General features: G+C 44.6%; 2 protein-coding genes across 2 annotated transcripts; both read right to left on the bottom strand.

Moving 5' to 3' along the window:
• Positions 1–351: 351 nt before the first annotated feature.
• Positions 352–2,818, bottom strand: LOC141541862 (heat shock 70 kDa protein 6-like). The gene has a single exon (XM_074266436.1). The coding sequence runs from the start codon at positions 2,624–2,626 to the stop codon at positions 695–697; it is 1,932 nt and encodes a 643-aa protein (XP_074122537.1). The 5' UTR covers positions 2,627–2,818; the 3' UTR covers positions 352–694.
• A 6,131-nt stretch (positions 2,819–8,949) lies between these two features.
• LOC141541863 (heat shock 70 kDa protein 6-like) lies at positions 8,950–11,413 on the bottom strand. The gene has a single exon (XM_074266437.1). The coding sequence runs from the start codon at positions 11,219–11,221 to the stop codon at positions 9,290–9,292; it is 1,932 nt and encodes a 643-aa protein (XP_074122538.1). The 5' UTR covers positions 11,222–11,413; the 3' UTR covers positions 8,950–9,289.
• Positions 11,414–15,761: the final 4,348 nt, after the last annotated feature.

Genomic DNA, 15,761 nt, shown 5'->3' with positions numbered 1-15,761 from the left:
CCCAAGAATGAAATCACCTCTGACTTTTTTTTCCCACTCAGAAAGGTATGAGATGTGGTACATTAAAAATTGAGTGGGCCCTGCCCTCATTTCAAAGTTTGGTGTAATGTAGGTGTGAGTAACTCTGAGTAAGACTTGATGTGTTCATGTGTTTTGCTGAACTGTTACCATTTTCCTGCTCCATTAAAAAAAAAAAAAAAAATCCATAGCTCACCAGTTAAATGAATGACATATTTGGAAATGGAAATGACATAACACAAAAAATTACCAATAAAAATAAATTTTAAATAATGTTTTAAAACTATAATTCTATCCTTGCTCTAATGATACTTAATTGGCAGCAGAGACAAATTAGTAATTACTTTTTACAGTTTATTGAAATATTCTAAATAAATAATACAAATTTTTTCTCATAAACTATTGAAACAGATTTAAATAAGAAAACATACATATTGACAGCAGTCAGAGAAAGAACGAAATAAGCAATCTTTTGCTTCCCCTGTTGAGAAGGGAAGAGTTGAAAGAAAAAGTCAAAAAGTCAGGATGCCCAAAGGCGGACCTGCTCACAACAAAGCTGTCCAGAGATAGCAGTTGGGAAAAGAACAGAATGCTGACGCTTCCTCTGGAGACACCAGCAGCACGTGCACCTGTTGTTCATTAGCTCACAATCCCCTAGCCAGCCAAAGTCCCTCATCTAATCCACCTCTTCAATGGTGGGCCCAGAGGTGGGATGGGAATGGCGGGCCTGGGCGCCACAGCTGTTCCCTCCCTGAGAACCAGGTGCCTGGTAGAGCCGGGCAATGATGGGCTGGCACACCCTCTCCAGTTCCTTCTTCTGGTGCTCAAACTCCTCCTTGTCGGCCAGCTGGTTGGCATCCAGCCAGGAAAGGACTTGCTCGCACTTGTCCAGCACCTTCCTCTTGTCTTCCTCCGGGACCTTGTCTCGAAGGCCGTCCTCCCGCATGGCACTCTTGACCTGGAAGGCATAGGACTCCAGCGAGTTCTTGGCAGTCACCCTTTCCCGCTGAGCCTCGTCTTCGGCCTTGTACTTCTCCGCCTCCCGCACCATCCTCTCCACCTGCTCCTTGCTCAGCCGGCCCTTGTCGTTGGTGATGGTGATCCTGTTGGCCTTGCCCGTGCTTTTGTCCGTGGCCGAGACGTTCAAGATGCCGTTGGCGTCGATGTCAAAGGTGACCTCGACCTGGGGGACCCCCCGAGGCGCGGGAGGGATGCCCGACAGCTCAAAGCGACCCAGCAGGTTGTTGTCCCGGGTCATGGCTCGCTCGCCTTCGTACACCTGGATCAGCACTCCCGGCTGGTTGTCCGAGTACGTGGTGAAGGTCTGCGTCTGCTTGCTGGGGATGGTGGAGTTCCTCTGGATCAGCGTTGTCATCACCCCCCCTGCCGTCTCGAGACCCAGGGACAGGGGCGTCACGTCGAGGAGCAAGAGATCCTGTACCTTTTCGGACCTATCTCCCATCAGCACGGCCGCCTGCACGGCCGCCCCGTAAGCCACCGCTTCGTCCGGGTTAATGCTCTTGTTCAGCTCCTTGCCATTGAAGAAGTCCTGGAGCAGCTTCTGCACCTTGGGGATGCGGGTGGAGCCCCCGACCAGCACGATGTCCTGGATCTGGCTCTTGTCCATGCGGGCATCCCGCAGGGCCTTCTCCACCGGCTCCAGGGTCCCCCTGAAGAGGTCTGAGCACAGCTCCTCAAAGCGAGCCCGAGTAATCGTGGTGTAAAAGTCCGTGCCCTCGTACAGGGAATCGATCTCCAGGTTCGCCTGGGTGCTGGAGGACAGGGTGCGCTTGGCCCTTTCACAAGCTGTGCGCAGCCTCCTCAGGGCGCGCTTGTTCTGGCTCAGGTCCTTCCCGTATTTGCGCTTAAACTCCTCCACGAAGTGGTTCACCAGGCGATTGTCAAAGTCCTCCCCGCCCAGGTGGGTGTCCCCCGCCGTGGCTTTCACCTCGAAGATGCCGTTGTCGATGGTGAGCACGGACACATCGAAGGTGCCCCCGCCCAGGTCGAAGATGAGCACGTTCCTTTCTCCTGCGCCCGACCTGTCCAGCCCGTAGGCGATGGCCGCCGCCGTGGGCTCGTTGATGATCCTCAGCACGTTGAGGCCGGCTATGGCCCCGGCGTCCTTGGTGGCCTGGCGCTGGGAGTCGTTGAAGTACGCCGGCACCGTGATGACCGCGTTGCTGACCGGCTGGCCCAGATAGGCCTCGGCAGTCTCCTTCATCTTGCTCAGCACCATGGACGAGATCTCCTCGGGGTAGAAGGACTTGCTCTCCCCCTTGTAGGACACCCGCACCTTGGGCTTCCCGGCCTCACTCACCACCTGGAAGGGCCAGTGCTTCATGTCGGACTGCACCACCTGGTCGGAGAACTTGCGGCCGATCAGCCGCTTGGCGTCAAACACCGTATTCTGCGGGTTCATGGCCACCTGGTTTTTCGCCGCGTCCCCTATGAGCCTCTCGGTGTCCGTGAAGGCCACGTAGCTGGGGGTGGTGCGGTTGCCCTGGTCGTTGGCGATGATCTCCACCTTGCCGTGCTGGAAGACACCCACGCAGGAGTAGGTGGTGCCCAGGTCAATGCCGATGGCCGTGCCCTTGGGAGCAGACATGATCGCGGCAGGACTCCTTCCCTTGCTCTTTCCCGGGAGTGCGGAGCAGAAGTCTCAGGAGAAAGGTGGCTGGCTGACGTTCGGATGCTCTCGGTCTCGCTGGAGGAAGGACGCGGACCGGTCGTGTGCCTCTCTGCTGCGGCTGGAGCTCTGGCTCTCTGTGGATGCTCAGCTGGGATGTGCCGGGCCAGCTCAGGTCCTGCCTATTTATGCAGCTGCCCCAGCCCCGCCTCCTTCCCTCCTCCTCTGCCCGGGAACCTTCGGGCGCCTTCTTGAACAGCCCAGAGCTGGCACCGGCGCTTTGAGCAATTCCGCCCCCTCCGCTTGCTCTGACCAATCAGAACTGAGAACTCGCCTTCTCCAGCAAATTCTCCGCGGTTCTGGCTGGAGCTAGTGGACGGAGGGGAGGGGGCCTAGAAGGTGATGTCATAGGAGTGAGATCTGTGTCTAGGACTTCGGGAAAGTTCGCGGTGTTTCGCGGGCAGCGGCATGTCAGGCAGGGGTGTTTCCTTGCGAGAGTGGTTCTAATGAATCTCTTAATGACCTTCCCAGAGATTTCATCCCTGCCCCAAGCTAGGCATCGGCTCCTGAAATGAAGTGCTCGGGCACCCCTCTTTAGGAAGGGACGGGGAAAAGTCTCTACCTCAGGAGAGGAGGGTGGGAGAAGAGGCGGGCAAAAAAGGAGGATAGAAAGTGAAGATGGAAAAGAAAAGTGGGAGGGGTAAAAAAGGAGAGTGGAAAGTGAGGATGAATTGGAAATAAGAATGTGGGATACAAGAGAGGATGTGGGGGAAGCAAAAAAGAGTGGGATGTGAAAAATCGGACTGGAAGAAGGAGGAGGTGGGGAGGGAGGCAAAAGGGAAGTGAGGATGACGTGCTGAAGACAAGAGGAAGGAGGCGAGAAGGCAAAAAAGAAGGGAACGCTGGAGTGGAGAAAGGATGGGTAGGAGTGGGATGTTAGTCCAGGGATTCTGTATCCTAAATCTGTCACCATTCTCTAGTGAAGAACGTGTTTTGCCATGTTGGTTTTTAAAGTGTTGTATAAATTATACTCTTTGTTCTGTTCTTTTTTTTTTTTTAATTAGTTTATAAAAGTTTTCAAATTTTTCATTTTTATAATATTGATGTTACTTTCTGATTATGCTCATTCACTCTGTTCATAAAAGTTCTTCCATATCTGTTTAGTCATCTCATATTCTTATACCACTAATTATTCAGCCATTCTTCAATTTATGAGCAGCCCCTTAATTTCCTTCCCCCCCCCTTTTTATTACCACAAATAGAATTGCTATCATTATTTTTTGCAGAAAAAAAGGATCATTTTCTCTTTCTTTAATCTCTTTTGAGTATAGGCCTAGTACTGGAATAGCTGGGTCAAAGGGCAAGCAATCTTTGGTATATTTTAATGTATAATTCCAAACTGCTTTCCAAAATGGAAATAATGCATCAGTGTATTGCAAATACATCAGTGTATTTGTTCTCACACAGTCCATCCATTCTTTATCATATTCCTTTTTAAAATCATCTTTGCCACTCTGATGTATGGGAGATGGACTCTCCTTATAATTGCTTTAGTAATTGCTTGGACAATTTTTTAATATGGTTGTTATTAGCCTCTTACTAGTTCCTGCCCTGAAAGCTATCTGTTCATATCCTTAGACCATTTCTCCATTGAGGAATGGCCTTTTTTTCTTATGATTTTGAATTAATTCTTTACATAATTTGGAAATGAGACCTTTATGAGTGATTCATTTTACAAAGATTTCCCCTTCCCTCCCCCAATTGTATTCTTTTAACCCTTTTGTTATTTTGTGTCCCAAATCAGTACTCCAAGCAGTGGTAAGTTCCTTAACTAAAAATCATGTCATTCTAAAATTTTTATCATTATACTGTTTAGGTTCTGGACATCACCCCCCAACATGAATTTTATTATTATTTTTCAGGTTCTCTTGATCTGTTGGTATTTCAGTTGGTATAGGAATGAATAAGTAAATTGATTTATATAGTAGTGTCATTTTATTATATTGGTCCAACTTACCCATGAGCAATTCATATTTTCCAATTATTTCAATCAATTTTTATTTCTGAATACAGTTAACAGTTGTATATTTATTATTTTTGTGTGTATCCTGGAAAGTAGACTCTCAAGTATTTTATATGTACTCTGTAGTCATATTCAATGGAATTTGCCTTTTTAAAAATTTTTGAGTGGGAAGAACACTGATGTCTTATTGAAACATTGGTGATTTCTACAGGAACTTAATGGATGTTCATTTACCTAAATGGAATTGAATTGGGTAGTTAAGCTACATCTTTTAAGTGACCTTAAATGTCCTCTGAAGGCTCTAATTTTCTCTGAGGCAGGTATCAAATGCCAAACTTAATGTAACTATTTCTATTATCAATAGCAGACTATAGTTTAAAGTCAAATTGTATACCAGTCAACATGAAAACAATTTAATATTTTCATATTGATAATATTTGAATGGCATTGTAACATTGTTGAATTGTACTTCTGGTCTGAAAAATGGGTTTGGGTTGTTCCAATTTATAAATATTTATTACTTATATTACTTTGTACTGTGTTGGGCATTAAGACTATAAGTAGAAAGAATGAAACACTTTCCACTAACCAAGAGCTTACATTCTAATAGGGATAACTACAAGAAGATATGAAAAACATGAACCACAAGTATCAAATTTGTAAATAAAAATATATACAAGGGAGTTTGAGAGAAAAGGCACCAGCACTGATATCAAGAACGGTCTCTTAAGAAAAGAGAGAGATCCTGTGAGTTGGAGATGATGAACATTTCAGAGAAAATGTAGATCACCACTGTGGGCTCCTACATAGTGAAATGAGCAGAATGAGGAAAAATATGAGTGTAAAGAAATGCAAGTCTGGAAGGTAATCCCTGTGAAGGAAATGCAGTCTGGCAATTACTCCCTTAGGAGCATCTATTCAAGATTTAGAAAGGAAAGTTTTTGGTCCTGTCAAATGGTTCAGTATCAGAAACTGATATGACTTTATTAGAGGAAGAGGCATTAATATTGTTATTCTGCTGCTCCCTGAAGACATGAGGCATCTGACGTTGAGTTGAGACTTTCCAAATGTGTGTTCTTAGTGGTTAGAATGTGAGTTCCACAAGAAAAGTGAAAATCTTACTTTTCTACTTGTTATCACAGGCGCTTTGCATACAGTAAGTGTTTAATAATGCTTATTTCATTCATTCATTCAGCACTTTCTTGGCAAATGTAATAGAGAGCTTTATGGAACACTAGAATGTTAAGGGACATCTGTAGGTTCTAGTATAGGTCAGAGGGAGATCTTGCACCCAAATATTCCTGGCTTCCTATCAACTACTCCAGGCTCAAATATAAACAAGGGGCACAAAAAAGTCCATAAGGATCCCTGCAGGCTGCATATTTATTTAGTTTTGAAAAATTCTTATTTGCTATATTTATTGTATTTTTATTTATTTTGTTTTGTTTGTTTTGTTAACTATTTCCAAATTATATTTTAATCTGGTTTGGGCTGAACTCAGTTGTTCACATATCAAGTATGACATGTCTGCAGTATACTTTGCCACCTCTCATACTGCTAGTACTACAGAGACAAAAAGATGAGTACAACATTTCCAGAAATTCTAATTCAAATTCCATTTTATTACAAACTTGGCAATTCTAAATCATGGGAAAAGTTAACAAGTAGAGTCGGCATGACTAAAATATGTCCAATTTTGTGAAAAAAATAGTTTACCAATTGTTTTTGTCATACAATCTGCAAAGTCTTTGAATCATATCCAATTTGAGGCCTATACCCCAAAAAAGATCAAAGAAAGGATTTGTGAGGAGCTGTATCTATAGTAGCCAAAAACCTGAATATAAGAGACTGCTTATCTATTGATAAATGACTGAAAAAAAGTATGACATGAATGTATTGAAATATTTTAGAAGAAATAAGAAAATGGGAGTTTGCAAGTTGACTAAGGAGACTACTGTGAATTATTAATGAGTGAAATGAGAACTAGGAGAAAACTTTTTTAATGAAAACATTATAATATGAAAATATGTTTAATATCATATATATAATGTATATCAGATTGCTTGATGTCTTGGGGAGAGGGGAGGGAAGAGAGTGGGAAAAATTTTTGGAGCTCAAAAATCTTACAAAAATGAATTTTGAAAACTATCTTTACATGTAAATGGGAAAAATACTATTAAGCAAAAAAAAAAAAAGGCAAAAATAAATTATAAAGAAAAGCAACTTTGAAAGTTGATACAACCCTGATCACTTCAATGAATCACTGCAAAGACAGAGACAATGATAAACCCACAATACCTGAGGCCTTAAAATCAAGAATGTCATCTTCCTCCTCTTGTTGCTGCTAGAGAGGTGACAGACATAACTAAAAGTCAGAATGAGGCCTATGATTGATTCAGGAGAAAAGAATTCTCACTTGGATAGGGTAGCTGGCCTAGCATATGAACTGTCCACACTCAAACTGTGGAATAATTTGATTGACTCTACCTCCACCTTTTGTTGAGCAAAATACATGTTTCATTTGCTTTTTCTTTTTTTTTCTTCTTTTTTTTTTCTAGTAAGGATAAACTGATTTCTCAACAGTAAGTTATAAGGATTTCCCCCCTTTTTAGTTATTGTCAAAGGCAAGAGAAACATATCTGTGCAACCCAAGGTATATTTAAAATGGAAACAAATTCTTTCTAAGCCTTATGATTCTAACTGACATTTGGTACCTATTCTCAATTTTATAGCTTACTAACATATGACCTTAGGCCTGTCACAGTCCTCTTGTAGTCAATTTCTTCACCTATAAAAGTAGAGTTAAAGTTTGTCATATATGTTCCCTTCCATTCCTCATTCCTAATTGGTTGAATTTTACATTTATAATTTAAAATTTTATTTTCCATGGATTTTATTTTGGTCACTTTTTTGTTATTTATTTTTGTTACTTTTCCACAGTATGGTTTCCTGAGAATAAGAACTAAGAGGGAAAGCAACAGATGTTATCTACAAAATGTCTGTGGAATGTTTTGTTAAAATATAGACTACTTATAGTCTAGTTGTGAACATAGATGTAAGCCCAGACCAAGATAAAACAGGCCAGGCCTGGAAATAATTCAAGATAAAGGATGGAGGCAATTGCAGAGTATATACTACCTTGTACTTGCAAGAAAGAGGTCATGTCTTGGTCTGCTTTGCTATAACATCCCAACAGACTAAAACTGACCTGCCTCCTCAAAGGCCATAGGGGCTGCATTATCTTCTCTTAGCCCCAGGAATGAACTCACCTCTATCTTTTTTTCTACTTGAAAAGGTAAGGGATGTGGAAAGGGGAAGAGACAGAGAAAGAAACAGATAAACAGACAAACAGACATACAGAGACAGAGACAGACAGACACAGAAAGAGAGAGGGACAGAGACAGAAAGAGACAGATACAGAGACAGATACAGAGACACACACACACAGAGACAGAGACAGAGAGAAAGAGACAGACAGAGATGGAGAGGGACAGAGACAGAGACACAGAAACAGAAAGAGGCAGACAGAGACAGAGAGAAAGACAGCCAGAGACACAGAGAGAGACACACAGAGTCACAGACAAAAACACACAGAGACAGACAGAGGCACAGAAAGAGACAGGCACAAAGAGAGAGACACACAGAAAGACAGAGACACAGAGACAGAAAGACAGACAGGGACACACAGAGACAGACAGACACAGAGAGACAGACAGACACACACAGACAGATAGTCAGAGACACAAAGAGAGATACACACAGAGAGACAGACAGACAGAGACAGACACAGAGAGACAGAGACAGACAGAGACAGACAGACAGACAGACAGACAGAGACACACATACAGAGACAGAGACAGAAAGAGACAGAGACACAGAGAGACACACAGCCCAGAGAGACACACAGAGAGACAGAAAGAGAGAGGAGAAAAACAAAGGGGGAGAAGAGATAGAGAGAAAGAGAAGGGAGGAAGAGAGAGAGGGAATGGGGAAAGACAGAGAAAGAGAAAGAAAGAGGAAAAATAGAAATAAAAGGGAATTAAGAAGTATGTACCCTGCCCTCATTTCAAAGTTTGGGGAAATGTAAGTGTGAAATATATGAATGAGACTTCCTGTGTTCACTAGTTTTACTGAATTGTTACCATTCTCCTGCCCCCCCCCCTTTAAATCCATAGCTCATTGGAAATGAAAATGATATAAAACAAGGTTACCAATAATAAATGAATTTTTAAATAATTTTTAAAACACTCTTTCTATCCTTGCAACAGAGACAACTTAGTAATTTCCTTTCATAGTTTATTGAAATATTCTAAATAAATGATACAAAACATTTTCTCATAAATTATTGAAACAGATTTAAATAAGAAAACATACATATTGACAGCAGTCAGAGAAAGAACGAAATAAACAAGCTTTTGCTTCCCCTGTTGAGAAGGGAAGAGTTGAAAGAAAAAGTCAAAAAGTCAGGATGCCCAAAGGCGGGCCTGCTCACAACAAAGCTGTCCAGAGATAGCAGTTGGGAAAAGAACAGAATGCTGACGCTTCCTCTGGAGACACCAGCAGCACGTGCACCTGTTGTTCATTAGCTCACAATCCCCTAGCCAGCCAAAGTCCCTCATCTAATCCACCTCTTCAATGGTGGGCCCAGAGGTGGGATGGGAATGGCGGGCCTGGGCGCCACAGCTGTTCCCTCCCTGAGAACCAGGTGCCTGGTAGAGCCGGGCAATGATGGGCTGGCACACCCTCTCCAGTTCCTTCTTCTGGTGCTCAAACTCCTCCTTGTCGGCCAGCTGGTTGGCATCCAGCCAGGAAAGGACTTGCTCGCACTTGTCCAGCACCTTCCTCTTGTCTTCCTCCGGGACCTTGTCTCGAAGGCCGTCCTCCCGCATGGCACTCTTGACCTGGAAGGCATAGGACTCCAGCGAGTTCTTGGCAGTCACCCTTTCCCGCTGAGCCTCGTCTTCGGCCTTGTACTTCTCCGCCTCCCGCACCATCCTCTCCACCTGCTCCTTGCTCAGCCGGCCCTTGTCGTTGGTGATGGTGATCCTGTTGGCCTTGCCCGTGCTTTTGTCCGTGGCCGAGACGTTCAAGATGCCGTTGGCGTCGATGTCAAAGGTGACCTCGACCTGGGGGACCCCCCGAGGCGCGGGAGGGATGCCCGACAGCTCAAAGCGACCCAGCAGGTTGTTGTCCCGGGTCATGGCTCGCTCGCCTTCGTACACCTGGATCAGCACTCCCGGCTGGTTGTCCGAGTACGTGGTGAAGGTCTGCGTCTGCTTGCTGGGGATGGTGGAGTTCCTCTGGATCAGCGTTGTCATCACCCCCCCTGCCGTCTCGAGACCCAGGGACAGGGGCGTCACGTCGAGGAGCAAGAGATCCTGTACCTTTTCGGACCTATCTCCCATCAGCACGGCCGCCTGCACGGCCGCCCCGTAAGCCACCGCTTCGTCCGGGTTAATGCTCTTGTTCAGCTCCTTGCCATTGAAGAAGTCCTGGAGCAGCTTCTGCACCTTGGGGATGCGGGTGGAGCCCCCGACCAGCACGATGTCCTGGATCTGGCTCTTGTCCATGCGGGCATCCCGCAGGGCCTTCTCCACCGGCTCCAGGGTCCCCCTGAAGAGGTCTGAGCACAGCTCCTCAAAGCGAGCCCGAGTAATCGTGGTGTAAAAGTCCGTGCCCTCGTACAGGGAATCGATCTCCAGGTTCGCCTGGGTGCTGGAGGACAGGGTGCGCTTGGCCCTTTCACAAGCTGTGCGCAGCCTCCTCAGGGCGCGCTTGTTCTGGCTCAGGTCCTTCCCGTATTTGCGCTTAAACTCCTCCACGAAGTGGTTCACCAGGCGATTGTCAAAGTCCTCCCCGCCCAGGTGGGTGTCCCCCGCCGTGGCTTTCACCTCGAAGATGCCGTTGTCGATGGTGAGCACGGACACATCGAAGGTGCCCCCGCCCAGGTCGAAGATGAGCACGTTCCTTTCTCCTGCGCCCGACCTGTCCAGCCCGTAGGCGATGGCCGCCGCCGTGGGCTCGTTGATGATCCTCAGCACGTTGAGGCCGGCTATGGCCCCGGCGTCCTTGGTGGCCTGGCGCTGGGAGTCGTTGAAGTACGCCGGCACCGTGATGACCGCGTTGCTGACCGGCTGGCCCAGATAGGCCTCGGCAGTCTCCTTCATCTTGCTCAGCACCATGGACGAGATCTCCTCGGGGTAGAAGGACTTGCTCTCCCCCTTGTAGGACACCCGCACCTTGGGCTTCCCGGCCTCACTCACCACCTGGAAGGGCCAGTGCTTCATGTCGGACTGCACCACCTGGTCGGAGAACTTGCGGCCGATCAGCCGCTTGGCGTCAAACACCGTATTCTGCGGGTTCATGGCCACCTGGTTTTTCGCCGCGTCCCCTATGAGCCTCTCGGTGTCCGTGAAGGCCACGTAGCTGGGGGTGGTGCGGTTGCCCTGGTCGTTGGCGATGATCTCCACCTTGCCGTGCTGGAAGACACCCACGCAGGAGTAGGTGGTGCCCAGGTCAATGCCGATGGCCGTGCCCTTGGGAGCAGACATGATCGCGGCAGGACTCCTTCCCTTGCTCTTTCCCGGGAGTGCGGAGCAGAAGTCTCAGGAGAAAGGTGGCTGGCTGACGTTCGGATGCTCTCGGTCTCGCTGGAGGAAGGACGCGGACCGGTCGTGTGCCTCTCTGCTGCGGCTGGAGCTCTGGCTCTCTGTGGATGCTCAGCTGGGATGTGCCGGGCCAGCTCAGGTCCTGCCTATTTATGCAGCTGCCCCAGCCCCGCCTCCTTCCCTCCTCCTCTGCCCGGGAACCTTCGGGCGCCTTCTTGAACAGCCCAGAGCTGGCACCGGCGCTTTGAGCAATTCCGCCCCCTCCGCTTGCTCTGACCAATCAGAACTGAGAACTCGCCTTCTCCAGCAAATTCTCCGCGGTTCTGGCTGGAGCTAGTGGACGGAGGGGAGGGGGCCTAGAAGGTGATGTCATAGGAGTGAGATCTGTGTCTAGGACTTCGGGAAAGTTCGCGGTGTTTCGCTGGCTGGGGCATTTGTCAGACAGGGGTGTTTCCTTGCGAGAGTGGTTCTAATGAACGTCTTAATGACCTTCCCAGAGATTTCATCCCTGCCCCAAGCTAGGCATCGGCTCCTGAAATGAAGTGCTCGGGCACCCCTCTTTAGGAAGGGACGGGGAAAAGTGTCTACCGTAAGAGAGGAGGGTTGACAAGAGGCAGGCAAGAAAAGGAGGGTAGAAAATGAGGGAGGAGGATGAAAGAGAGAAGGGGAGGGGGAGCTATAAAGGAGAGTGGGAAGGATGGAGAATGGAAGAGACAGAGAGGAAGTAGGGTAGGGGAGCAAAAAAAAGAATGGGATGTGAGGATGGTGTATGGAATAGAGAAGGGGGGAGCAAAAAAGAAGAGTAGGAAATGAAGATGGGATGGAAAAGAGAAGGGGGAGAGGGAACAAAAAAAAGGAGAGTCATATGTTAGGATGAATGGAAAGGGAGGATGAAGAATACAAGAGAGAGGATGTGGGGAAAACAAAAAACGGAGAGTAGAATGTGACGAATCGGGATGGAAGGAGGCGGTGGTGGAGAGGGGGGCAAAAGGGAAGTGTAGGAAGTGAGGATGGGGTGCGGAAGACAAGAGAAAGGAGCCGAGAAGGCAAAAAGGAGGGAAGGCAGGAGTGGATAAAAAATGGGTAGGTGTGGGATGTTTGCTACCTAGGAAACAAGAGTAGGATGCCAGGGAAGTATTTGGAGTAGTGAAGCTGCGTGTTTTTTCCGGAAATTTATCTTAGAATTTTTTTTTTTTTTAATATATCTTAGCTTGTTAAAGGCTTGTTATTCAAAACGGTTAATGAGACAACTTCACCTTAGAAGAGTGTAGACAACACAGTGCTGAGCAATCTAAGGCGCTAACTTCAGGTAGCAGTCTACCCTGGAGGCTTGGTTTCGAATCCCTCTTCTGAGAATGACTTTTTAAAATTTGTCTCTCCCCCCAAATTTTCCCCCAAACTAGTCCACTGCAACAGTCAAGTGCCAGCAGAACGCCACCTCCCCCTTCTATCTGGACTTTCGCTTTGAGGAGAGTTTTAACTCATCCCATAGGGAAATGGTGCAAGGATCCCCAGTCTGCCCTAAGTATTACGGAGCTCCCGGCTCACAATGGGGCTTCTCTGGGATGCCCTCCCTATCGGTGGGATTTTTACTGCGTTCCCAAGAGATCTGTTACTCGGACAGTAAACATTTACTAAGTACCTATGTGTTAGACAACGTGCTGAGCTCTGGGAATACATAGAATGGCAAAATAGAGGCACTGCCTTGAAGGAGTTTACCTTTTAAGCGGCAAAATAACTTGCAAACCCGACTGTTACCCACAAGACACAGAAAGGATTCATTGGAGTAATGGGAGGGAGACCCACTCGGTCTTTCTTTGCATTTGTTCTAGAACTGATTCTTATGCCTGTATTTCTTTTGTAATTTAAAAAAAAAAAAAAAAAAAAAAAAAGTAACATCCCAATGAGGTGCTAGTGAGAGGTTGGCTGGAGCATGCTCAGGCAGCATCTTGGACCAGAATTGTTTCTCTCAATAGGGAGAATGTTGGTCCAGGATCCTCAGTATTGCAGCATGACACAAGACACAAGGTGCATCTGCTCCCGCCTCCCATGAGGTGATCCCTAACACTGAAGGTAAACAGATCATCTGAAAGTGCAAACAGCATTTTAGATTTGTAGTAGCACCCCCATGTTTTAAATTATCAGGAAGGTTTTCTTTTTCTTCTGTCGCATCCCTTCCACTTCAGTGGAGGGTGAGACAGAAAAAAAGAGACACACAGGCAGAGACAGTGACAGAACAGAAAGGCAGAGAGAGACAGATAAAGACAGCAGAGAGAGACAGAGATAAAGACAGAAAGAGAGACAGACAGAAACAGAGACAGACAGAGACAGAGAGACAGAAAGAAAAAGAGGGAAGGAGGGAGAAAACTAATGGATAAGTGGATGAATAGATAAATGAATAGGTAGATAGAATATGAAAAGAAAAAAAAAGATAAAGTTCTTTTAACCAAAATGCATAGTCAAGTGAAGCAAATTTCCTCAGTGCCCTTCACAAAAATATGTATGTTTCATTCTGTATCCTAAATCTGTCACCGTTGTGTAATGGATAGCATGTTTTGTCAAGTTGGTTTTTGTAGTGTTGTTCTATAAGTTGTTCTCTTGGTTCTGCTCATTTTATTTTAATTAGTTTATAAAAGTCCTCAAAATTTTTCATTTCTATATTATTGATTTTACACTATGAACTATTCTTCTGGTTAAACTTAATTCACTCTATCGGTTCAATAAGTTGTTCCATGTCTTTTAAAAATCATCTATTTCTTTATCTCTTACAATAGTACTCTCACATTCCTATACCATTAATTATTCAGCTATTTTTCAATTGATGGACCTCCCCTTAATTTCCTCCCTCCCATTTTTTCCCACAAAAAGAATTGCTACATATATATATATTTGCAATAAAGGACCTTGTCCGCTTTCTTTAACCTCCTTTGAACATGGGCCTAGGATTGGAATAGCTGGATCAAAGTGCAGACAATGTGTACTAACTTTTAATTGCTTTCCAAAATGGAAACAATGCATCAGTGTATTTGTTTTCCCTTCCAGTCTTTGCCATATTCCTTTTTTAAGGATATTAACCTCTAAAGAGTTGGGTAGGTGTGAAATCTCTTTATAATTGCTTTAATAATTACTTGGACAATTTTAAAATGTGGTTATTGTTAGCCTATTGCTACTTTTCCCCTTAAGAACTGTTTGTATCCTTAGATCATTTCTCCATTGAAGAATGGTTCTTTTTCTTATGAATTTGAATTAATTCTTTACATCGCTTCGAAATGAGACTTTTATTATAAAACCATTTTGCAAAGATTCCCCTCCACCCCATTTAATTGTATCCTTTTAATCCTTCTATTATGTATTTCAGGGAATGGTAGGCCTCATAATTAGAGATAATTTCATTCTATGATTTCTTATCATTATTTCTCTTTAGATTCTGGAGTAATGAATTTTATTATTTTTCTTGTACTATTAATCTGTTGATAGTTCAGTTGCTATCACATTGAATAAGTAAACTGATTTAGGTAGTATTGATAGTTTTATTATGTTGGCTCAACCAACCCATGAGCAATTAATATTTTTCCAATTAACTAGATCTATTTTATTTCTGAACTGAGTTTGTAGTTGTATTTTTATAGTTCCATTGTGTATCTTGGAAAGTTCTCCCAAGTATAATGTTCTATTGTTCTGTTTTTGGGGGGTTTCTGGGAGCAGCCTTCTTTTCAGGAGAGTAATCACCATAAGAACAGCCAGGTGTTAAAGTCCAAATCCTTTATTATCTCCTTTCCTGGTCTTGTGTCCTTTCCTGGGACCTGGTTTTGGTTTCAGTGGAGAAGTGAAGGAGGAGAGCCTGCCACCAATGTGGTGTAAGATGTGATGAATGAAAAAAGAAAAAGAAAAAGAAAAAAGATGTGATGAATGAATCTGAGTCCAACGGCTTGTGCTCCAGCCTCCAACCTTTTTTCTGTCTGCTTGTCTTCTCTGGCTCTCTATCTGACTGATTTTGTTTGAGCTTATATGCTCTCTTACCATAGATATATTGTAGAACTATATTAAGTACATGTACTGAACTACCATGGTCTTTATCAATTTCACTTACTTAATACCTTGAAAGAATCCTTGTTTCAGAATTCTAGGCCATAACATCCAAGTGTTTTGTATAATCTGAAGTTATTTTATATGGAATTTACCTTTTTAAAAAAATTTTCTTGCTACTTATATCTTATTGCTGGTTTAAAGAATGTTGATGATTTATGGAGGAGTTTAAGAATGTTCATTGATTTAAGTAGAATTGAATTGGTTGATTAAGCTACATTCTTTAAGTGATCTTGACAGTCTTCCAGAGGCTCCACTAGTTTTCTTTAAGGTGGGGGTTAAATGCCAAATTCAATATAACTGTTTCTATTACCAACAGAAGATTATAGTTTAAAGCTTAATTTTGTACCAGTCAAGATAAAGAGAACTTAATATTTAAATATTTGAATAGCACTGA

The sequence above is a fragment of the Sminthopsis crassicaudata genome, chromosome 4 (genome assembly GCF_048593235.1).
Source record: "Sminthopsis crassicaudata isolate SCR6 chromosome 4, ASM4859323v1, whole genome shotgun sequence".
Classification (NCBI taxonomy): Eukaryota; Metazoa; Chordata; class Mammalia; order Dasyuromorphia; family Dasyuridae; genus Sminthopsis; species Sminthopsis crassicaudata.
The sequence above is the reverse complement of the archived record's forward strand: the minus strand, read 5'-3'. Positions and strand labels throughout refer to the sequence as shown.